The sequence below is a fragment of the Rhineura floridana genome, chromosome 3, assembly GCF_030035675.1.
Source record: "Rhineura floridana isolate rRhiFlo1 chromosome 3, rRhiFlo1.hap2, whole genome shotgun sequence".
Classification (NCBI taxonomy): Eukaryota; Metazoa; Chordata; class Lepidosauria; order Squamata; family Rhineuridae; genus Rhineura; species Rhineura floridana.
In genome coordinates this window covers 129800780-129826003 of record NC_084482.1, presented here as the reverse complement: position 1 = coordinate 129826003, position 25224 = coordinate 129800780, and the positions used below count along the sequence as shown (strand labels likewise).

At 42.0% G+C, this 25224-nt stretch overlaps 1 protein-coding gene across 7 annotated transcripts in view; it reads right to left on the bottom strand.

The window, feature by feature from the left end:
• DOCK3 (dedicator of cytokinesis 3) overlaps positions 1-25224 on the bottom strand; it is a 463693-nt gene that overhangs the window by 301782 nt on the left and 136687 nt on the right. For all 7 annotated transcript variants that reach the window (XM_061617883.1, XM_061617886.1, XM_061617884.1 and 4 more), the window contains exons 11-13: positions 24967-25027; positions 23573-23720; positions 8996-9084 (exon numbers count right to left, since the gene is read on the bottom strand). In XM_061617883.1, the coding sequence (XP_061473867.1) occupies positions 8996-9084; positions 23573-23720; positions 24967-25027 (298 nt within the window). The remainder of the gene's footprint in view (positions 1-8995; positions 9085-23572; positions 23721-24966; positions 25028-25224) is intronic.

Below are 25224 nucleotides of genomic sequence, written 5' to 3'. Positions count from 1 at the left end.
ATTTGTCAGTTTTTATATTGTCCATTAAGCTTAGAACTTCCTCTCTCGTTACCACTATTTGTCTTAGTTCCTCAGAATCCCTTCCTGCAAATGTTAGTTCAGGTTCAGGGATCTGCCCTATATCTTCCACTGTGAAGACAGATGCAAAGAATTCATTTAGCTTCTCTGCAATCTCCTTATCGTTCTTTAGGACACCTTTGACTCCCTTATCATCCAAGGGTCCAATTGTCTCCCTAGATGGTCTCCTGCTTTGAATGTATTTATAGAATTTTTTGTTGTTGGTTTTTATGTTCTTAGCAATGTGCTCCTCAAATTCTTTTTTAGCATCCCTTATTGTCTTCTTGCATTTCTTTTGCCAGAGTTTGTGTTCTTTTTTATTTTCTTCATTTGGACAAGACTTCCATTTTCTGAAGGAAGACTTTTTGCCTCTAAGAGCTTCCTTGACTTTGCTCATTAACCATGCTGGCATCTTCTTGGCCCTGGCGGTACCTTTTCTGATCTGCGGTATGCACTCCAGTTGAGCTTCTAATATAGTGTTTTTAAACAACTTCCAAGCATTTTCAAGTGATGTGACCCTCTGGACTTTGTTTTTCAGCTTTCTTTTTACCAATCCCCTCATTTTTGTGAAGTTTCCTCTTTTGAAGTCAAATGTGACCGTGTTGGATTTTCTTGGCAATTGGCCACTTACATGTATGTTTAATTTAATAGCACTGTGGTCACTGCTCCCAATCGGTTCAACAACACTTACATCTCGCACCAGGTCCCGGTCCCCACTGAGGATTAAGTCCAGGGTTGCCGTCCCTCTGGTCGGTTCCATGACCAACTGATCTAGGGAATAGTCATTTAGAATATCTAGAAACTTTGCTTCTTTGTCATGACTGGAACACATATGCAGCCAGTCTATGTCCGGGTAGTTGAAGTCACCCATTACTACCACATTTCCTAGTTTGGATGCTTCCTCAATTTCATATCTCATCTCAAGGTCTCCCTGAGCATTTTGATCAGGGGGACGATAGATCGTTCCCAGTATTAAGTCCCTCCTGGGGCACGGTATCACCACCCACAACGATTCTGTGGAGGAGTCTGCCTCTTTTGGGGTTTCGAGCTTGCTGGATTCAATGCCTTCTTTCACGTATAGAGCGACTCCGCCACCAATACGTCCTTCCCTGTCCTTCCGATATAGTTTATATCCAGGGATAACCGTATCCCACTGGTTTTCTCCATTCCACCAGGTCTCGGTTATGCTCACTATATCAATGCTCTTCTCTAAGACCAAGCACTCCAGTTCTCCCATCTTGGTTCGCAGGCTCCTAGCATTAGCGTACAGGCACTTGTAAGCAGTGTCTCTCTTCAAGTGTCTTTGGCACTTGTGGTTAGGCCTGTGGTAATTTTGCCCTTCTGAATTTATATCCTGTGCCCCTGCTCTCACAATGCCTACTTCTAGGCCTACCCCTTTTAAAATTTCATAATTTCTTTGGTTTTTATCCCAAGGGAGAGGTTTATTCCGAACCGGACCTTTCTCAGCTCCTGTCGGGTTTCCCCCCTCAGTCAGTTTAAAAGCTGCTCTGCTACCTTTTTAATTTTAAGTGCCAGTAGTCTAGTTCCATTCTGGTTCAAGTGGAGCCCGTCCCTTTTGTACAGGCCCGGCTTGTCCCAAAATGTTCCCCAGTGCCTAACAAATCCGAACCCTTCCACCCGACACCATCGTCTCATCCACGCATTGAGACTGCAAAGCTGGGCCTGTCTGGCTGGTCCTGTGCGTGGAACTGGTAGCATTTCAGAGAAAGCCACCTTGGAGGTCCTGGCTTTCAGCATCCTACCTAGCAACCTAAATTTTGCTTCCAGGACCTCACGGCTGCATTTCCCCATGTCGTTGGTGCCAACGTGCACCACGACCACTGACTCCTTCCCAGCACTGTCTACCAAACTATCTAAACGACGGGCGATATCCGCAACCTTCGCACCAGGCAGGCAAAACACCTTGCGGTCTACACGCCCATCACACACCCCACTGTCTATGTTCCTAATGATCGAATCACACACTACAAGGATCCCTCCACCCCCTGGAGATATATCCTCGGCACGACAATACACTGGTAGACAATACACTGGACATCTCATTAGGGATTACAGTAGATGTAGATGGGGCATCAAAATTGCTATGGAGAAAAGCAACTTTACCCTCAAAGTGTCTTGCAAACAATTTACTGTCAACCTCTGAAGGGTCTAAAACTCCATGTCCTGGAGTTAATGTCAACAGGCCCGATGAAATGAAAAAGCTCCACTGGAAGGCTACTTGAGGATGTGATGGAGACATAAAAGTGGGCCGCCTTCACCACCTTCACCGCCATACAGTAGGCACGGTTATTATGTTTTACTCATGCCCGATCAGCCTCACAGCACATCTTTCACCACTTGCATTCTAGCCATTGTTCAGCCTGTTTCATTGCACTTAGTTCACTGGTGTACCAAGGTGCAAACTGGGCTCCACAATGCCAGAGAGGGTGCCCGAGGCAACCACGTTAAGAGCCCAACACATCTCGCTGTTCCACAGCATGACAAGGGCTTCAAGAGTCACCCGCTCTCTCTACTGGGAACTCCTTCAGGGCATTCAGGAATTCATCGGATTCCAAAGTCTCTGGGGGCAGACCATCTTAATCTGTCCATCACCCCTGCAAGGGAGGATTGGAGCCATAAGTCTTCAGATTCTCAGCAGTTGCTATATGCTAAATTTTTAATGTGAACATAGATAAAAATGAAGCTATTAACAAGGAACGCACTTTTCTCATTGAAATATATTAAATATGTAGCACTATCAATTTCCATGATGCTTTATAGAGTAAGATACAAAAAAAAAGAACAGAACAGGTATCTGTCTCAAGTAACTTGCAGTCTTAATTTTTGACAATGGGAGATAAGAGAGGAGTGAAAGGGAAGAACAGACGGAGGCATCCTGGAAAGAACATGTGCTAAATTCCATTATATGAAGAGTTAAACTAAAGGCTTCATAGAAGAAATTTAATTTTGGGGAGATAGTTAATGATAAAGAGGTTTATTTATTTATTACATTTATACCCCACCTTTCTTTTTCATGAAACCCAAGGCGGCTTACGTATGGTTCCCAGGCAGTCTCCCATCCAGGCACTGACCAGACCTGTCCCTGCTTAGCTTCAGCAGGGAGGTTAGGCAAGTAAGAAAGGAAAAAAACAATTTAAGGGAGCAAGAGGCCTTCAAACAACTGAGGATTGTAGAGCTAGAGAAGCAAAGGGCCCAAGTAGGACTTATTGGGATACAAAGGCAGAGAGATAAAGGCAGCAAGGCTAAGGAGGGTTTTGAAGGTACAGATTATGTTTGGTCCAGTAATGGGATTGAACAAGTAGCCAGGTTAGAATTTAAGGGGTACTGACATACGATCTGAAAGATGAGATAGTTGAAAAATTTTGGCAGCTCAGTATGGGGTGAGAAGGCTGAGGTATAATATGTAGGCTGCTGAGGAGTCTATGTGTCTGGAGTTCCAGAAAGACAGAAATGAGAAGACGTGTAATGAGTTAAACACTGTGCAGCAGCTCAAGGTCAGAGACTGCAGCTGGCATGAAACAGAACATCTATAAAGCCTTGAAAGAGAAACTACAAGGTGTGGGGGTGTGGGGTGTTAGAAGAGCTAAGAAAGTATTCGTGTCTGTATCTGTGAGAGAAATCCTGTCAGTAAAGACTCTTAACAAGTAACGGTCTGTGTGTGGATATCTTTCGGCTGGTTCTATTCCTACTGGGCACAGGGCTGGCACACGCTATCAATACGCCGCTGCAACAGGGGTTATGGGCCCAGCCTAGAGGCCCAGCCGACCCAGCCTAGAGGCCCAGCCTAGAGCAACCCAGCCTGCCCAGCCTAGCGACCTGTCTACTCAGTATGTCTGCCAGAGTGCTGAGGAAGAGTGCTTAATCGTGGAAGCCAGTCGGGCGAAGGAATAGTGTTTAGCCGTGTGCAGAAGAAGTAGCTGCAGGCATGGCAGTTTCACTTTCAGCCGGGATGCCTTTGGAAAGGCTCACTGAACGAAACTATTCCAGTTCGCGATTAAGGATGCAAGCGTTCCTTACTAATGAAGATTTATGGCAGGTAATTGTGACCGACCCACCAGTGGATCCGCAACTGGCTCCGTGAATTCGAATGGACGAGAAAGCGAAGGCAATCATCTTGGCGGTTGATGATTCCCAGTTGCTGTTTATACAAGATAAGCCGACAGCGAGGCTTATATGGACTGCATTAAATGAAGTGCATGTGCGAAAGACGGCCAGCAGCAAAATTCACTTAGCACGAAGACTCTATCAGATGAAGCTGGCTGAGGATGGGACTATGTCTGCTCATTTGTTGGAAATAAAGAAGCTGTTTGCAGAGCTGCAAGAAAGGACTGTGGAGCACACACAGTTGCAGCAAGTGTACATCATCCTCTCTTCAATGAATTCGTCTTGGGATCCGATCGTGAGCTTGCTGGAAGCTATGCCAGATGAGGGTCTGACAGTTGAGTACGTCTCGGGCAAACTGCTCCAGGAGTGGGACAGACGCAAGGAAGCCGATGGAAGAGAGAGAACTGAGAAAAGAGAATGCAGGAAGCCAAACTTCAAGGACACAGAAGCAAGATCGTTTGGACTAAAAGCCTGTTACTTCTGTGGTGCTACTACTCATCTACAAAGAGACTGTGAAGCGAAGCGAAAAGGACAAGGCAGGAAGCCGTCGTGTGTGCAGCTGGTGAGTGCTGACAACTGCAAAACTAAAAGCAGCAAAGACAGAGACAGTACTGTATGGGTTGTAGACTCAGGCGTTACCCACAGTATGGTGAAGGACATAACTTTGTTCAAAACTACACTTCCCACGAAAGAGGATGTTGTGCTTGCGGATGGCACGCACAGACAGGTATTGGGGAGGGGAACTGTAAAGTTATGCAAATTAAACACCATAATGACTGATGTACTGTTTGTACCAAGCTTAGAATGCAATATCATGTCTGTTAAGAAACTGAATGCAATGGGATATGTTGTCACGTTTAGACAAGGGACATGTGAGATAAAGGGGACAAACTCTGTATGAAGGGATATCTTAAGAAGTCACTGTTTTATGTACACATGAGTATCCTCAGGTGTAGGAGAAGGGGGGATGCTGAAGTAATGATGCCAAGGGGGGGTATCGGCAAGAGCCCAGAAGGTGCAACAGTAACGTGCCCGGTGATAGAGTCGTCTCCGGCATTCACCGCCACTATAATAGCACCTGAGGCGATACAGGAGGATCCCTCTAGCATCAATGATATCAGGCAGTTGCCTGTAACCGAGCAGGCCAAATGGCAGGCAGCCATGAAAGAAGAGCTGCAAGCCATGGACAATAACGGCACATGGACACTGAGCAGTCTTTCCACAGGAAAGAAAGCCATTGGATGCAAGTGGGTGTTCAAAAGAAAAAGGACTAGCTCAGGAGAGGTGCACAGATATAGAGCGCGCTTGGTAGCTAAAGGGTTTACACAGCAGTATGGGACTGACTATGATGCTGTCTTTGCACCTGTCGTAAAACATGAGTCCATTAGAATACTGCTGAAGATAGCTGCAATGAAGCACATGCAGGTCTATCATTATGATATAGGCATGGCTTTCTTGCATGGAGACCTGTGGGAGGAGATATACATGGAGCAACCTCCAGGGTTTGTAACGAAACCAGGGCTAGTATGTAAGCTGCACAAATCTTTATACGGGCTTCCTCAGAGTGCGAGATGTTGGAATGCAAAGCTGGATGAAGTATTAAAGTCGATGGGTTTCAGATGCTGTATAGCGGACACTTGTGTGTATGTCAAGACAAACGGAACAAGCACCACGTATTGTTCCGTGTATGTGGATGATATACTATATATATTCCACGATGAAAGAGATGAGAGAGACTTCCATGATAGCCTACGACAGCATGTAGACACAAAGTGCTTGGGGCCAGTGAAGCACTATTTAGGAACTGACATCATGCGTAGTGATGATGGTAGCTTTATGCTGAGACAGGAGGGGAAGGAAGATAAGGCAGCTTCTGGCTGAATGTGGGATGTCAGACTGTAAACCTGTAAGGACACCCATGACTGTCTCATTTCAACAGGAAACACAGGACACACAATGTGCGAACCCAACTCTATATAGGCACATCCTGGGCAAGCTTCAATACCTCGTAAAGGTTACACGCCCAGACATATGCAATGCAGTCAGCATCTTGAGCAGAAAGGTGGAGAAACCCTCAGAAACAGACTGGCAAGGTGTCAAGAGGGTGCTTCAATACCTCCAGGGTTCAAGAAAGAAGGGGCTGGATATTTCCGTGCAGAACCAGGGTGGCATGGAATGTTATGTGGATGCAGACCATGTGGATGAACTCACAAGCCGTAAATCAACCACTGGCATAGTGGTGATGTTGCACGGGTCAGTGATTGATTGGAGCAGCAGAAGGCAAGCGGTAGTGGCTACTTCCAGCTCCGAAGCAGAGTACATTGGCTTGTCAAGCGCGTGCAATGAGCTGCAATGGTTTGAGCATCTAATGCACAAAGTGGGAATAGAGGTTAGGAAGCCTATCAAGGTACATGAGGACAATCAAGCCTGCATAAGGCTAGCAACGTCAGAAGTGCACACCAAGCGCACAAAACACATAAGTGTCAAATACCACCATGTAAGAGAAAGCATACAGTGAGGGTTCATTGAGTTGATATACTGTAACACTGCTGACATGCTAGCGGATATCATGACCAAGCCCACATGTGAAGAAAAGTTCAGCAAAATGTTTACTATGCTTGGTGTGTTTGACTTGAACAATGAATAATCCAATGTGACATGTATGTAACGAAAACTAACTGTAATTGTGGAAAAGCTATAAAATGTATGTACTCATGTCTTTATGGAAAAGGTGGGAGCTGTAGGCTGCTGAGGACTCTATGTGTCTGGTGTTCCAGAAAGACAGAAATGAGAAGACGTGTAATGAGTTAAACACTGTGCAGCAGCTCAAGGTCGGAGGCTGCAGCTGGCATGAAACAGAACATCTATAAAGCCTTGAAAGAGAAACTACAAGGTGTGGGGTGTTAGAAGAGCTAGGAAAGTATTCGTGTCTGTATCTGTGAGAGAAATCCTGTCAGTAAAGACTCTTAACAAGTAACGGTCTGTGTGTGGATATCTTTCGGCTGGTTCTATTCCTACTGGGCACAGGGCTGGCACACGCTATCAATACGCCGCTGCAACATAATAATGAAGCCCAGAGAGAAGAAACTTGCAAAAATCAAAGCAGGAGACTACTAGAGCATGATCCAATAATTTCAGCAAAGAGGTGAAGATGAAGGACTACATTTCTGGAATGTTGTCCAGGGAGAAACAGCATGATTTGGTGATGGACTGGATAAGGGGATCAGAATGGAAGGAGGAGATAGAGAAAAAGCCAAAGTTTTGTGCTGATCAACAAGACATTTCATCATACTGTACATGGATGTGGAAGAAAAAATGCGAGGCATGAAATTGCTTGTTTATCCAAATTCCAAGATACCTCTTCACATATACATTAATTCACATACATTAATTCAAACATTTTTACTACTTTTACACTGCTGTAAAAGGTGCCGGCCTGATTGCTCTCATGCTGATCTGAACATGTGTAAGGCTTCTATTCCTGTGGTTCTTCCTGACAATGTGTTTGCATAACATCCATTCTCTTGTAAATTGCATGTTGTTTATATGAAGTGACTTCCTTATGAGGAAAGGTTGCAGCATTTGGGGCTTTTTAGTTTAGAGAAAAGGCGGGTCAGAGGAGACATGATAGAAGTGTATAAAATTATGCATGGCATGAGAAAGTGGATAGAGAAAAGTTCTTCTCCCTCTCTCATAATACTAGAACTCGTGGACATTCAAAGAAGCTGAATGTTGGAAGATTCAGGACAGACAAAAGGAAGTACTTCTTTACTCAGCGCACAGTTAAACTATGGAATTTGCTCCCACAAGACGCAGTAATGGCCACCAGCTTGGATGGCTTTAAAAGAAGATTAAACAAATTCATGGAGGACAGGGCTATCAATGGCTACTAGCTATGATGGCTGTGCTCTGCCACCCTAGTCAGAGGCAGCATGCTTCTGAAAACCAGTTGCCGGAAGCCTCAGGAGGGGAGAGTGTTCTTGCACTCGGGTCCTGCTTGCGGACTTCCCCCAGGCACCTGGTTGGCCACTGTGAGAACAGGATGCTAGACTAGATGGGCCACTGGCCTGATCCAGCAGGCTGTTCTTATGTTCTTATTTATAACAAAAAGGTCATCAGGAAGTACCAGATGAACAGAAGTCTTTATGCATACTCATACTTTAAGCATACTCACGGGTTCCTTCTGGGAGAAAGGGCGGGATATAAATTTAATAAATAAATATCATCATCATCATCATTTCATTGTGAACACAACCACAGAGGTGATGGGAACCACACTGCTACATGGGTATATGTAAAAGGGATCTCTGTTCAAGTATCTGCTAACATATTTGTACTCTTTCCACCACTTGTATTTTTGAAAATTGAACAGGAGAACCTGAGCACAAGGCAGGTATGAGAAAAGCAAAAAAACCATGTGTGCTTGGGGTGAAGGCAGGGACTAAACTGAAGGCGAAACCTGAAAATGGAGAGCCTTGGGCATATGAGAACACACAACTCTCTATGTGGATGTCTCCTGTGCCAACCTGAAAAGCATTCTTTCTCAAATATGTGGGACTAGGAACTGTTCCAATTAAGAAAATTAAAAATCATTGATAGTCCTGAAAATATCATTTTTTTCAAAGGGAAAGTATTAACAGACCATTTACCAGAAAAGTTATTAAAAGCCTTAAAGGAAAAATACAGATGAGAGCATGGATTACTCATTATCACTTACAAATATACTATGCTGTACAGGATTTTATAAAGCTTTTATGACTGAAAGTATCTGCCACAAATAATGTATTTCTAATAGAAGTAAATTAAATATTACCATAGTTTGAGCTGGGTGCTGTATATTTGGTGCTAGATTTGCGAATTATGTTTTCATGGATCTGATACCATTCATTTTCATTGTTGCACCTGAAAAAACATAATCAAGTGTTACGTTTTGCCTTATAACTGAATGCATACATACATAACCTACACAGTGGGGGAAAAAACATTTACAACTTTGTTGAAAAGCAATACACTTAAGAGAAAAAAACCATGCAAATCTGTTTAAGTAAAATCTAAAACAATATACATGGTTTATTTGGAGTTGTGATTCTCCTCTTCACACTTTACATAACAATCACTAGTGTACTAGTCCCCCTCTAGAATGCACACCTTAATGTGGTGAGGGGGTTTGAGAGTGTTGAAGAAGCTGAGAACAATGCCATCAGAAGTCTAGACCAAAAGGCTAGATTCCTAGCAGGGGCACCCAAGGCGGAATGGTCAAAGCTGAGACACCAGACTAAGATGCATCCAAACTCAGAGGAAGGCAATGGTAAACCACCTCTGAATACCTCTTACCACAAAAACCCTATGAACAGAGAATCCAAAACGCAACACCAGATAGTGCTGGAAGATGAGACCCCCAGGTCAGAAGGCACTCACCGAGCTACTGGGGAAGAACAAAGGACAAGTACGAGTAGCGCTGTGACTAATGATGCAGCTGGGTCAAAGCCAAAAGGAAGCCCAGAGGCTGATGTGCACAGATGCGAAAGAAGAGACCGCAGTTGTACAACGCACACAATAGGAACGTGGAATGTGAGAAGTATGAACCAGGGAAAGTTAAAAATTGTCAAGCAAGAAATAAAACGTCTCAACTTTACAATACTTGGTGTGAGTAAATTAAAATGGACAGGAAAGGGACATTTTCAATCGGGCAACTACAAAATATTTTATGCAGGAAATGAGAAATTAAGAAGAAACACGGTTGCTTTAATAGTGAGAAGTGATGTAGCAAAAACAATTAAGAGCTATAACGCAAGGTCTGAGCGAGTTATATGAATGAGACTTAACAGGAAACCTATTAACATAGCCATCATCCAAGTCTATGCTCCAATGGCAAATGCAGAAGAAAAAAAATTGGAGGGATTTTACGCAGTACAGGAAGAAATTGATCACACACCAAAACAAGATGTGCTGATAATCATGGGAGACTGGAATGCAAAAGGAGGTGACAGAGAAGGACTAGGAATTGTGGGAAAATGGGGCTTAGGAGATAGAAATGAAGCAGGAGACTTATCGAATTCTCTGAAGCCAATCATTTGTTTCTCGCAAATACATTTTTTGAGCAACCAAAAAGACGACTGTACATGTGGACATCACCAAATGGTCAATATAGGAATCAAATTGATTATATAACTGGTAGCAGAAGATGGTGAAGTTCCATACTTTGTGCGAAAACAAGACCAGGAGCAGACTGTGGTACAGATCATGAACTGGTAATATCGAAAATCAGCGTAAAGCTAAAGAACAAGAAAGCAATCGTAATGCCAAAATGTTACCATCTCCTGACATGCAGTGAGAGTTGTAGTTTTTTGATCCCCAAGGATGCAGAGGAACAAAGAGTTAAACATAAGAACATAAGAAGAGCCTGCTGGATCAGGCCAGTGGCCCATCTAGTCCAGCATCCTGTTCTCACAGTGGCCAACCAGGTGCCCGGGGGAAGCCTGCAAGCAGGGCCCGAGTGCAAGAACACTCTCCCCTCCTGAGGCTTCCGGCAACTGGTTTTCAGAAGCATGCTGCCTCTGACTAGGGTGGCAGAGCACAGCCATCATAGCTAGTAACCATTGATAGCCCTGTCCTCCATGAATTTGTCTAATCTTCTTTTAAAGCCATCCAAGCTGGTGGCCATTACTGCATCTTGTGGGAGCAAATTCCATAGTTTAACTGTGCGCTGAGTAAAGGAGTACTTCCTTTTGTCTGTCCTGAATCTTCCAACATTCAGCTTCTTTGAATGTCCACGAGTTCTAGTATTATGAGAGAGGGAGAAGAACTTTTCTCTATCCACTTTCTCATGCCATGCATAATTTTATACACTTCTATCATGTCTCCTCTGACCCGCCTTTTCTCTAAACTAAAAAGCCCCAAATGCTGCAACCTTTCCTCGTAAGGGAGTCGCTCCATCCCCTTGATCATTCTGGTTGCCCTCTTCTGAACCTTTTCCAACTCTATAATATCCTTTTTGAGATGAGGCGACCAGAACTGTACACAGTATTCCAAATGCGGCCGCACCATAGATTTATACAACGGCATTATGATATCGGCTGTTTTATTTTCAATACCTTTCCTAATTATGGCTAGCATGGAATTTGCCTTTTTCACAGCTGCCGCACACTGGGTCAACATTTTCATCGTGCTGTCCACTACAACCCCGAGGTCTCTCTCCTGGTCGGTCACCGCCAGTTCAGACCCCATGAGCGTATATGTGAAATTAAGATTTTTTGCTCCAATATGCATAATTTTACACTTCTTTATATTGAATTGCATTTGCCATTTTTCCGCCCATTCACTCAGTTTGGAGAGGTCTTTTTGGAGCTCTTCGCAATCCCTTTTTGTTTTAACAACCCTGAACAATTCAGTGTCATCAGCAAACTTGGCCACTTCACTGCTCACTCCTAATTCTAGGTCATTAATGAACAAGTTGAAAAGTACAGGTCCCAATACCGATCCCTGAGGGACTCCACTTTCTACAGCCCTCCATTGGGAGAACTGTCCGTTTATTCCTACTCTCTGCTTTCTGCTTCTTAACCAATTCCTTATCCACAAGAGGACCTCTCCTCTTATTCCATGACTGCTAAGCTTCCTCAGAAGTCGTTGGTGAGGTACCTTGTCAAACGCTTTTTGAAAGTCTAAGTACACTATGTCCACTGGATCACCTCTATCTATATGCTTGTTGACACTCTCAAAGAATTCTAATAAGTTACTGAGACAGGACTTTCCCTTGCAGAAGCCATGCTGGCTCTGCTTCAGCAAGGCTTGTTCTTCTATGTGCTTAGTTAATCTAGCTTTAATAATACTTTCTACCAGGTTTCCAGGGACAGAAGTTAAGCTAACTGGCCAGTAATTTCCGGGATCCCCTCTGGATCCCTTTTTGAATATTGGCATTACATTTGCCACTTTCCAGTCCTCAGGCACGGAGGAGGACCCGAGGGACAAGTTACATATTTTAGTTAGCAGATCAGCTATTTCACCTTTGAGTTCTTTGAGAACTCTCGGGTGGATGCCATCCGGGACCGGTGATTTGTCAGTTTTTATATTGTCCATTAAGCCTAGAACTTCCTCTCTCATTACCACTATTTGTCTCAGTTCCTCAGAATCCCTTCCTGCAAATGTTAGTTCAGGTTCAGGGATCTGCCCTATATCTTCCACTGTGAAGACAGATGCAAAGAATTCATTTAGCTTCTCTGCAATCTCCTTATCGTTCTTTAGGACACCTTTGACTCCCTTATCATCCAAGGGTCCAATCGCCTCCCTAGATGGTCTCCTGCTTTGAATGTATTGATAGAATTTTTTGTTGTTGGTTTTTATGTTCTTAGCAATGTGCTCCTCAAATTCTTTTTTAGCATCCCTTATTGTCTTCTTGCATTTCTTTTGCCAGAGTTTGTGTTCTTTTTTATTTTCTTCATTCGGACAAGACTTCCATTTTCTGAAGGAAGACTTTTTGCCTCTAAGAGCTTCCTTGACTTTGCTCGTTAACCATGCTGGCATCTTCTAAAGGAGTTAATAGAGAGCCGAAACAAGGCTCAGGTTGCATCAGACACACAGCTGCAGGAATTTAACTCTAATTGCTAGAGGGCCATAAAACTGGGATAGAGATTGCAGCATGTGTGGGGGTTTAGGAGTTTACAGTCGGTGTGGTGTTTGTTGCATGTATTCGGACGTACATGTACCTACTTGTTTCAAGGACTTACTTTGTGCATTGTGAGTAAAGTTCTTCTTAACAAACTCCTGTTTGTGTCTGGCTTATCTACTTAACCTGGTACTGTTCAGTCATACGCTAACACAAAACACAATTTAAATAAAATCCCAGAAGAATATAAAGATCAAATAAGGAATAGATTTGAGGCTTTAAACTTAGTTGATAGAAAACCAGAAGAACTATGGAGTGAAGTCAGAGACATTATCAGGAAAGAATATAAAAAGACAATACCTCTAGTTAAAAAGAGAGAAAGATCTCAATGGATAACTGATGAAACTCTTAAAATAGTTAAAGAGATCAGGAAAGCAAAAGCAAAAGGAGACAGAAACACGGTTAGAACCCTAAATGTAACAATACAGTGACTAGTACGTAGGGACAAACAGAACTATTACAGTATAGAAATGGAAGAGGACAACAAAAAGGGTAGAACAAGAGCCCTATTCCAAAAGATTAGAGAAATTAAAGGGAAATTTAAACCAAGGGTAGGAATGTTGAATGATCAACAGGGGAACACACTGACTGACCAAGATGAAATAAAAGGAAGATGGGAGCAATACACTGAAGAACTCTATAAAACAGATGCCAGGATGACAGATTCATTCACGGAGGAACCTTATGATGAAGAACCAGAAATTTTAGAATGTGAGGTGAAAGCTGTTCTTAAAATACTTGGAAGAAACAAATCACCAGGTGTTATGTGCCTTCAAGTCGATCACAACTTATGGCGACCCTATGAATCAGCGACCTCCAATAGCATCTGTCATGAACCACCCTGTTCAAATCTTGTACATTCAGGTCTGCGGCTTCCTTTATGGAATCAATCCATCTCTTGTTTGGTCTTCCTCTTTTTCTACTCCCTTCTGTTTTTCCCCAGCCTCTTGGTCTAGATTCCTGATGGCATTGCTCTCAGCTTCTTCAACACTCTCAAACCCCCTCACCACATTAAGGTGTGCATCCTAGAGGGGGAAATCACCAGGAACAGATGGCATACCAATAGAGTTCCTACAATAGCACAGTGGGGAGGAGAGCCTGGCTGGGACTCCAGAGTCTGTGAGTTCAAATCCCTGCTCGTGTCTCCCGGGTGTAAAGGGCCAGCTAAACATCACCCCCACAGTGAGTGGTTTAGGGGTTACGTGCCCTGCCACCTGTGCAGCCGTGGGCAAGCTGCATAGCCCCAAAGAGCCCAGTTGCCCCGCAGCTGGCAGTTGCGGACAAGGAAGGGGCTGGCTTGTGCAGCTGTGGCAAGCTGAGCAGGTCCTAGTCAGCTAGGGAGGCAATGGTAAACCCCCTCTGAGTACTGCTTACCAAGAAAACCCTATTCATAGGGTCGCCATAAGTCGGGATCGACTTGAAGGCAGTCCATTTCCATTTTTCCAGAGTTGCTTCAAGCTACTGAGACTGAATCTGTCCAAATTGTGACAAAAATTTGTCAAGAAATATGGAAAACTAAACAATGGCCCACAGACTGGAAGCGTTCCATATACATCCCAATTCCAAAGAAAGGGGATCCCAGGGAATGCAGTAATTATTGAACAATTGCCTTAATATCTTATGCAAGTAAAGAAATGCTCAAGATTCTACAACAAAGGCTCTCACCATATATGGAGCGAGAAATGTCAGACATCCATGCTGGATTTAGAAACGAAAGAGGTACCAGAGATCATATTGCAAACATACATTGGATAATGGAATGGACCAAGGAATTTCAGAAGAAAATCACCCTGTGCTTTATAGACTACAGCAAAGCCTTTGACTGTGTAGATCATGAAAAACTATGGAATGCTTTAAAAGAAATGGGGGTGCCACAGCATCTGATTGTCCTGATGCACAACCTATACTCTGGACAAGAGGCTGCTGTAAGGACAGAATATGGAGAAACCGATTGGTTCCCAATCGGAAAGGGTGTGACACAGAGGTGTATTTTATCACCCTACTTGTTTAATTTATACGCTGAACATATCATACGGAAAGTGGGATTGGACCAAGATGGAGGTGTGAAAATTGGAGGGGAAAATATCAATAATTTAAGATATGCAGACAATACCATACTCCTAGCAGAAACCAGTAATGATTTGAAGCGAATGCTGATGAAAGTTAAAGAGGAAAGCACAAAAGCAGGACTACAACTGAACGTCAAGAAGACTAAAGTAATGACAACAGAATATTTATGTAACATTAAAGTTGACAACGAGGACATTGATCTTGTTAAGGACTATCAATACCTTGGCACAGTCATTAACCAAAATGGAGACAATAGTCAAGAAATCAGAAAAAGGCTAGAACTGGAGAAGGCAGCTATGAGAGAACTAAAAAAGGCCCTCAAATGCAAAGATGTATCACTGAACACTAAAGTTAGAATCATTCAGACCATGGTATTCCCGATCTCCATGTATGGATGTGAAAGTTGGACAGTGAAAAAAATGGATAAAAGAAAAATAATCTCCTTTGAAATGTGGTGTTGGAGGAGAGCATACCATGGACTGCAAAAAAGACAAATAATTGGGTGTTAGAACAAATTCAACCAGAACTATCACAAGAAGCTAAAACGATGAAACTGAGGTTATCGTACTTTGGACACATAATGAGAAGACATGATTCACTAGAAAAGACAATAATGCTGGGAAAAACAGAAGGGAGTAGAAAAAGAGAAAGGCCAAACAAGAGATGGATTGATTCTATAAAGGAAGCCACAGACCTAAACTTACAAGATCTGAACAGGGTGGTTCACGACAGATGCTATTGGAGGTTGCTGATTCATAGGGTCGCCATCCATACACTACGCTCAACATCTAAGGCCCTCCTCCGGATGCCTACTCCGAGGGAAGCTCGCAGGATGACAACAAGGGAGAGGGCCTTCTCAGTAGTGGCCTCCAAATTATGGAATAATCTGTATGACGAGGTGCACCTGGCGCCAACACTGTTATCTTTTCGGACCCAGGTCAAGACTTTCCTCTTCTCCCAGGCATTTTAGCATGTGTTTTAAATTGTTTTTATTTATTTTTCAAATTGTGTTTTTAAATGGTTTTTTGTGTTTTAAAATTTGTATATTTGTTTTCATTGTTTTTAATTGCTGTAAACCGCCCAGAGAGCTTCGGCTATGGGGTGGTATATAAATGTAATAAATAAATAAATAAGTCGTAATCGACTTGAAGACACATAACAACAACAACAAGTGTACTAGTGGTGCCACATCATTGGTATCCACAGAGAGAGGATAAACAATCCTCCCCCCCGATGAATCATAATCCCTAGATTCCCAGCTTTCATTTATGGAAAGTAAGTTTCTATCATTTGTAGAACCCACGTTTATGATGCAAAATGTACAGCCACTATTCTCATTTGTTTTGTTAGAAACTAGCCTGCTCCCACCTTTGAGCATTTTTAGCCAATGAGTGAAATCACAGAAATTACTGACACTTAAAAAGCAGATCTAGCCAAGTAGTAAAATAGAAGGCTAGAGTAAAACACCCATTGATTACACTCTTTGTATGTTTTTAAGCCTTTTTATGCTGGTCTTTCCTGGTGAAGAAGTGATTGGTACCCCTTAGAAAATTATTCAGAATTTTAGTGTAGCTTGATTGAGGAGTAACAGAAAAGAAAAGAAAGCAACAAAGTTAGGAGTCCATGATATTTCTAACTCAGATCTTTGTTTCATACAAAAACTGTGGGTATTTTTCCTGACTTTGTAAACCTTTAAAAATTACTAATACCAATGCAGATACAGTCATCATTATATCTGTATTGCAAGGAGAAGGCTTGTATTTGAGAGAGCATGGGTTAGTTACATCAGGATTGCAAAGTAAGCCAATTTGTTATTTTGTTTTTGGGGGGAGATAGAGTAGTGTATGACAATTCTGAAGTGTAGACCTGTGATGTTCTTATGACAAGTTGATTTTTTTTTGTGAAAGAGAGAGAGAGAATATTTACTTTAGCAGCAGTGCAATTAATTATGGGCTGGAGGAGGTGAAGGGAGCCTGGGAAAGAACTGAGGATTTCAGTGAATGAAGACATTTTCTAGATGCCAGGTTTATCTGTAGATGGGTAGCAGATTTATTCATTGAGAAACAATGGAGGGATAGACCTGGAGTACAAGTCTAACCGGGCCTCACCATCATTCAGTTATCAGACCTACCTGAAACTCTGGGCCTCCTTTCTTAAATATGTAGTGGCCATCTAAAAACATCCCATAATAGAAAATGGTGCTGTGTTGGTCCTCTTATTTGAGAACGTAAAGCAGAGATGGGGGCCTGGGGCTTTCTAGACACTGGTGGACTCCCATCAGCCCCACCTAGCATGACCAATGGTCATGGAAGATGAGAGTGAGTAGTCCAATATCTGGAGGGATGCAAGTTCCCCATCACCCACTTAAAGGGTAATAAGCACTCTTTAGACTAATAGTTTAATCTTAGTTTTCTACATGTGCTTTCTTAAGTAAAACCTACTTCATAATGTGGAGTAAGGGACAGAAGCTGGTTGAGAAAGTCAGCTAGAGCGAGCATTCCATTTTCATTTAAAGAAATATGAACCAACTAGTGCTTTTTTGGTAAGTGAGGTACCAGTACTCATATCTTGATAAAAAAAGCTGTGGGTGCTGGCACAAAATGGTTGCCAGGGCAGCAAAAAAGATGTGACGGTGCTCTGTATTGGTGAGAACCAACACAAACAAAAAATCACACCATCTAACTCAGTATACAGCAAGTTCATATGTTCCCTACAAGGTTTGAAATAGGAATGGGGAACCCGTGGACTGCAACTCCTGTCATCCCTGACCACTGGCCATGCTGGCTTGGGCTCACTGGAGTTGGGAGTCCACTGCCCACAGAGGTAATTTTTTGGCAATTTCTCCTCCCCCTTTGTTCCATTTCCTCCTTCAGTGGGCAGACATAAGTAAACAGATACCACCCTAAACAAAAATAAAAAGAAACTGGATAAATTATTAACCCTTTTTTAAAACAAAAAACAAGATAGAGGTGGGTGGACCTCAAATTCTGACTGCTTTATGTTTGGCCAAGAGTGGTCTTTCATGGGCTAAGAGTATTTATAGCTGCTGAAAAATCACGTCATCTTATATAAAGATATAATTTACCTGGAAATTGTGTTGTTGCCTAATAGGGCTGCCTTTCTTAGAAACAACTCCAAGCACTTCAGGTAACTCAAACTAGAACACCTTTATTTATGTATTAGAATACAGGGAGCTAAGCTCACTCATTCCCCTCTAGGCCTCCCTATTTTCCTATTGGTCCTCCCCCATCCTCTCAAGTACTTCCTCTTAACCCAGGAACCAACTACACATCTCCCCTCTTTTCTTTAAGTTCCAATTTGGTTCCTCTCCTTTGGCACCTTCCAAATTTACAAATCCATCCACTGTGAGGGCCTAATTTCCCAACTACTCCTGGTTTGGTATGATGGTATTGGAGACTCCAGTTCACCAGGTTTCTGTGGTGGTTCTTCATGCCATGCAGTTGCCCATGTACAATGGGTGAGTCTCCTCGTCCTCTGATGGTGACTATGCCTGGCTTCATGAGACTCATAGGGTTTGTTTCTATAGGATATTTTCAAATGGAAACTATTCCTTCTAAGCTTACCCTTTGGGATAACTACCCAATATGATCTTGGAGTGAGCCTTTTCAGCTACCACCCCTCAGTTTGTTTTATCACAAACCCAAACTATTTCACCAAGCTCTAGTTCATCATGGGGTTGAACTCCAAGGCAATTATCACAGTTCCTCTTTTGCCTCTGCCTTCTCTGGTTTTCCCAGTTAGTCAGTTCCTCCATATCCATCTGTTGGGGAAGTGTTTAACTGAGGCTGGAAGGCCTGCCACAATGGACTTGATATATCCCGCAGCTTCCTGTTCTAGTTCCCCATTTCCACATTTTCCCAGAGAATGTCAAGAAAATGCATCTGCAACAGTCAATTTCTTGACTGTTTCAATTTCTTTCCTGGTACTTGAGTAATATCAAAGGCATATTTCATCATTCTCATCCAGAACCTTTATAACCAAGGAGGCAGATCATCCAATCTCTTGGTAGTGAAAATGGGAACAAGGGTTTGTGGTCCATCTCAAACATGAAATGTAGTCCTGTAGCAAAGTCCAGGTTAGAGAAGTGAAGGCCTAGAAAAAACCCAGTAAAATTCAGGGGGGGAAAAGATTTCCCATTTTTTTCTGAAGCTTTTTCGTTTTTTTCTGAAAAATGGGGAAAAATGGATTATGGAATGTTTTATTTTAGCATGACGAAAAAAATGTTTCATTGAATTTTGGTCCCCCCTTTTTCTCAGTTCTTTTTATTGGGATGGATGCTTTATGTCTGCTTGACACTGTGGAGGACTCCCGGAGACATAAATAATTTTCTTTGTTATTAATGTTGATAGTTTCTTCTTTTTTTGATTGTTTTTTGCCTGCTCCTCATAAACTGGCAAAACAAAAGAGGTTCCTTACAGTTCAGGTGTTCAAGAGCTTGTAGCTCCATTTGTTAAAAAAAAAGTAAAAAATTTAAAAAGGAAATTCAATTTGTAATAATTATTTGAATAAAATGTACTTTTAATATACCAAATGTGATAATTTTATGCCAAACCAACTTGTACATAATTACATTTTATGTTCCTAACGTAACAAAGTGACTTTCTATCTCTAAGAAGTACTAATATTGCATTTTTTTCAATTTTTCTGAAAATTTCTGTATTTATCAAAAAAAACTTTAAAAAAAGGGTTTTTTCCATGGCTTCATAATTTCTGGAAATTTTACATCTTTAGTCCAGGTGATGGCTAAAGCCTCCTTTTCGATTGCAGCATACCGTTTTTCTGACAGTGACAAGGTCCTTGAAGCAAAGGCAACTGGATAGATGTGCCCATCTTCCTGGAATTGTAACAGTACAGCTCCCAACCTGTAGGATGAAGCATCTGCAGAAATAACAGTCTTTTTCAAAGGGTCAAATGTCACTAGAACAGCGCTGTCATCAGGGCCTCTTTGATTGTTTCAAAGGATCGTTCTTGACATGGGCCCCAGACAACTGCATTGTCCACTTTTATTGATTGAGTGAGCCAATAAGATCAGATAGGCAGGGCAAAAATCACCCCAAGAAGTTCACCATACCAAGAAATTGACAGACCTCTGTGGTAGATTTGGGAACTGGGAATTTTCTAATTGCTGTGATCTTCTCAAGGTCTGGATGTATCCCTTCACCATCAATAACACGCCCTAAGAAGCACACCTGTTAAACCCTGAACTCACATTTTTCAGTTAAGAGTGACATTTGCCTCTGCCAGCCACTGTAGGGCCTGTTGTAATCTTGCATCATGCTGTTCCATAGTGGTCACAGTAATGATCAGATCATCTATGCGGCACAGCACTCTCTCAATGCCTCTGAGGAGATGCCTCATCCTCTTCTGAAAGTGCTCTGGAGCTGAGGTGATCCCGAAGGGCAGTTGTTTGAAGCAATATTACCCAAAAGGAGTCACAAATGTTGTCAGTTAAATGGAACATTGTGCTAATGGCATTTGCCAAAATCCACTGTTTGCATCCAGTTTAGAGAAAAAAATTGCTTCCCCAAACTGCCCAAAGGCACTTGGCATTGGATGCAGTTTTTTTTCACACTTTATTCAGCTGGGTGAGGTCCACACAAATACACACATCTCCATTTGGCTTGTTAATAACCACTAAGGGAGCACACCAATCAGTGGGCTCATCAACTGGCTCAATGACTCTTGTTTCAATAATTTCCTCCCGTTTCTGCTTGACTTTGTCCAGAAATGGAATGAGCATACATCGTGGAACACTGACAGAAAAGGGTTTTGGATCCCTTTTCAGCTGGCTTTCATACAGAGCCTTCATCAGACCAAGTTCCTGGAAGAACATGGGGTATTCTGCATACGGATTTACCCTCAATTTTGTGGTAAACACAACTTGTTCCAGGAGTTTGACTAATCCTAAGCCTTCACATGCTCTGAGTCCCAACAGGGGATGTTCAAGTCCATTCACCACACAAATCATTTATTTGATGTGAATGCTCTTTCTCTGCAAAACAATGTTGAACATTCCCACAGTTGTCAAGACTTCTCTTAAAGGTCCACTAAGAGTTTTGTCAGATTCAAAGAGGCTTTTCTTGAATTTTGATTTAAATACAGTTAATGGGATTGTTGTAACTTCCACTGCTTCCACAACTTAGGGTATTGGCCTGCAATTGAGCCTGCAAAACACGTCTTTGCAAAGTGTCCCTTTTTATTGCAATGATAACATACAGAATCTTTAGCTGGGCAATTGTCCTTTCTATGTCTCTTCCCTTTACACCACCAGCATCTGTCTTCGTGGCTTTGAGTTTTAACTTTTTTGACTGTTCCCATGGGTAGTTTTTGCTGTAACTTTATTTGCTCCCTCTGGGTCTGACTTCTGTCTACTTGATGGATGCTTTTGCCCCCATAGATGTCCAGTTGCTGTTTCGTCACACTCTCCTGTTGCCTTGCTATATTAACTGCTTTTTCCAAGGTTAGCCCCTCCTCCCAACTGTAAGCGTTCAGTTTGAGATTTGTGACTCCCACAACAATCCAGTCCCTGATCATCTAATCGCGCAGAAAGCCATATTCACAATGTTCAGCTAGCGAGTACAGAGACGTAATGAAGTCATCTACAGGCTCTCCTTCCTTCTGCCTACATGAATTAAACTTGCAGGGGTTTCTTTGCCCCCCTTTCTGTGTAAAGCAGTAAATTCTCTACAAAAGGTCTGTAGTAAAGTACAGAGAGATACAGTGTCTGGGAAGGCAGCCAGTGCTTTGTTACCTTTGTAAATAGTGATAGCAGCTGTTGGCATGCCATTTATGGTGTTCCATTATTTGGGTGAGTCTGAGGGAAAGTAGCTATCAGAACCACAAGAGAGGCACACCTGGATAAGTTAGCTAGCTGTTAACAGCTAGTCACACTTGCTGTCTCTGGCAGACGGCACAGAGAGATGGCATGGCCAGGCAGCACAGCTGATGATACCATGAGAACACACCCTCTCCCCTTTGATAAGAAAGTGTGTAAAAAGCCAAATCATTTAGCACTTAGGGCCCATCTCCGTCTGGAGTGGGCTGAAGACTGCAGGACTGGTATGCCATCCATGTCATCTGATGGGTGAGATGTTTTCCATGTACTCTGTACCTTTGGTTCTAATAAGACTTTGAGTTTAATTCATCCTTTCATCTACTGTAACCTAACTATGTAAGTTGTGTTTTCAAGGTCTTACAGTATACTTTGATGTTAACTGAATGATTTGCATTTGCATTTTCTGTTTCTATTACGATGGCCAAAGCCACTTAGAATGCATTTTAATTGTTGTAGTGTGCAATATATGAATAAATAGCATATACTGTAAGTCTCTTCTGCTGTCTGAACTCTGACCCCTAAATAGAAAATTTTTGGTACCTCCCAAGACGCACAAATCCTTGGGTGGGGTCTCTTAGCATATCTACCTACTTTTTTTTGACAACTGCTGTTGGAAACCTATGAACTTAGGTGAACTAATGTTCAACATATAAGGACTCTGAATAGATAAAGGGAGAAAGCAAGAACTCTCAACACTGTGCATTCAAGAAAGAGGGCCAGCCTTGCTAGTATCAATGTTTTGTTGGAGGACTGGATGGCTTAGACAAGCTCTGCAAGGTAGCCTAGTTTCTGCAGGTTCCACTCAACCTTCAAGTGGCGAGCAATTGTGTGAATGGCTTTTAAAAAGTAAATAGCAGGCATGCTCCTTCCAATCTAGATTGCCCCCATCTCCATAAACTGCTATTTAAATTGGAAGAAAAGCTCCAATTTGTGCCAATCAAAGCTAATTGTGTGACTGTCATCTTGTCTTATTTGCCCTCAAGTAATCTGCAATCTATATACTACTAATTTTGGGGAGACTTATTCATGGCTTATTCTTACCCATGACCTATATCTCAGACTAGGCAAACCTCAGATTAGGAAAACATCTTCTAACCCCACCTATACAACCGCTGTCCCATGGCTAAAAACATTACAGAACAGCCACAGGAGCACAGACAAAGAGTTTTTCTCACCTGGTGCTTCACTCACAGCTACAGAATTGAGCTGGACGTAGAGTAGGTGAGGAGCAATTCAGCTTTCTCTACACCTACTGCTGCTTTCCTTTGCCATGTACTGCTACCTGTCCTATCAGGGAACCCACCCTATGTTCGGGAACAGTATTTTATTCAATTTTTAAAAGCCAAAGTTGGCAGCTACTGACAATACTACCTGTAACAAAAAGACTCGCATATAATTAGCAGGAAAACACAGCACTGAAACCGACTGCAAAACAGGACTCTTCCAGAAGGAGAAAAAAAAAGTCTGCCCTACACTTTGTTTTCCTATGGGAAAAGTGTCAAGTCACAATGGTTATTTAAATAATTGTCTAATTAGTATCACCTAGTGAAAGGAAATACATTAGAAGGTAGGAGAGTTAATATAAGGGATGCATATACACACTCTTGTAAGAAATTCATCTACTTACTTGGGTATAAAATCAATTGGTATAACCTGTTAAAGACAGGAAGACACTTTAAGTATTTGAATTACTTTTTAAAATACTTCATCCTCAGTTAAGACCATGGAACTCATATTTTATCTACAAGCAAAATATATGACCTAACACAAACAGCTCCTAATCCTTGCACTAAATAACTTACGTGTAAACTTTGAGAACAAAATCCTTCTCTTCTTTTAATTCAGAAATTGATGGAATCACATCCATGACACTCAAAACTGCACAGCCATATGGACGTCGGTAACAGAGATGAGAAGGACCCTTTCTTGTATCATTTAGCAACATACGTCCTAAAACAAAGAGTTATTGGCATTACAAATCATCTTCAGTTATCAAACTCCTAAACTTAACACTATGAATAAAAAATATTTATTTTTAAATCCCCAATTTAGCATGGTGTTGGTGAGGAACTGTTGAATATGTTCCTGTGACAATTATGCAGGACTTATACTTTTGATCCTTAAAAACCTACATGTTTACAAAAACTAAACTAATCAGAAATCATGGTTCCTGCGAAGACATAACTGCTCCCTCTCGCAGCAACTTGGCTAGGGAATGTCAACATCCTTCCACTGATATCAAGACGTTGTCAGAGATGGCACCTATAAGATAAAGGTGCCTAGAACAATTTGCTCCTACTGGGAATGTCTCTCCAGTGTCTCAAGTAGAGACCTTTATCAGGTCTGTTATCTGAGATATTTTAAATGGGAAAGCTGGGGATTGAACCATAGACTTTACACATGTAGGCATGTGCTGTAGCACTGAGCTATGAATCCTCCCTGTACAATTATGCCTCTGGGGCAACCTCTCATTTCTGAATGAAAGGGGTACTTGCTTACCTGAAAGCAGCATACAACTGTCAGATATGCAGGCACTCCTCCAAATAAATGGGAGGGACTGGTGCTAGACAACAGTCCAAAGGGCACAGTGTGTTGTGTTTTCAATTGGCTACAGCAGAAACGGGCAACTTGTGGCCCTCCAGATGTTGTTGGGACTACAATTCCCATCATTCCTGATCATTGGTAATGCTAGCTGAGGCTGATGGGAGTTGGAATTGAATATTATCTGGTCTCCCACCCCCAGGCCAAAGTCAAGGTAGGTCAGTGACCTATAGACTGCCAGACAGCCATTCTTGTCCTACATCATCCCTGATCATTGGCTATGGTGGCTGGGGCTAATGGGAGCTGGAATTCAGCACTGTCTGTTTTGCACCCAAATTGATGCTTTCTTCTGCAGGTCAGCTTTTCATTCACAACTTACAAACATTTATATTTGTTACTAAGTTATGAATTATAAGCTGACCTGCAAGATATGTCAGATCTGCTGCAGTATCGAAGGATTACTCCACACAGAAGGTTTTGGTATCTGCACTTCTACCCAAATTACAATTTAGCAATTACAATTAGTAATGAAAAAATGAAACCTCTTGTTCTTTTAAGCTGAGCTTCCTATTGGGCATACACACAATTGCAGCACTCACAATGTAATATTGATTCTGCCCAAAAATATAAAATGTATTCAAAAAATGTACTGTACCTATCCGAATTACATGGGCAACTATGTACAAGTCTTTCTTCATATCTTTGCTGCTGAGATCCTAATAGATTGGGAAAAATATAAAAGTAAAAGCCATTGTCAATAATATTTATTTTAAGTGTATATTCAATTTTCAAATAGAAAGCTACCTCTACGCATATCTGTCATTATCATAGAGATGCAAAGGCCTGGGGGACAATAGAAAAAAACTGGAACTATTTTCAAAAGTATTCCCTCCAACCACCTCATTTTTCCAGG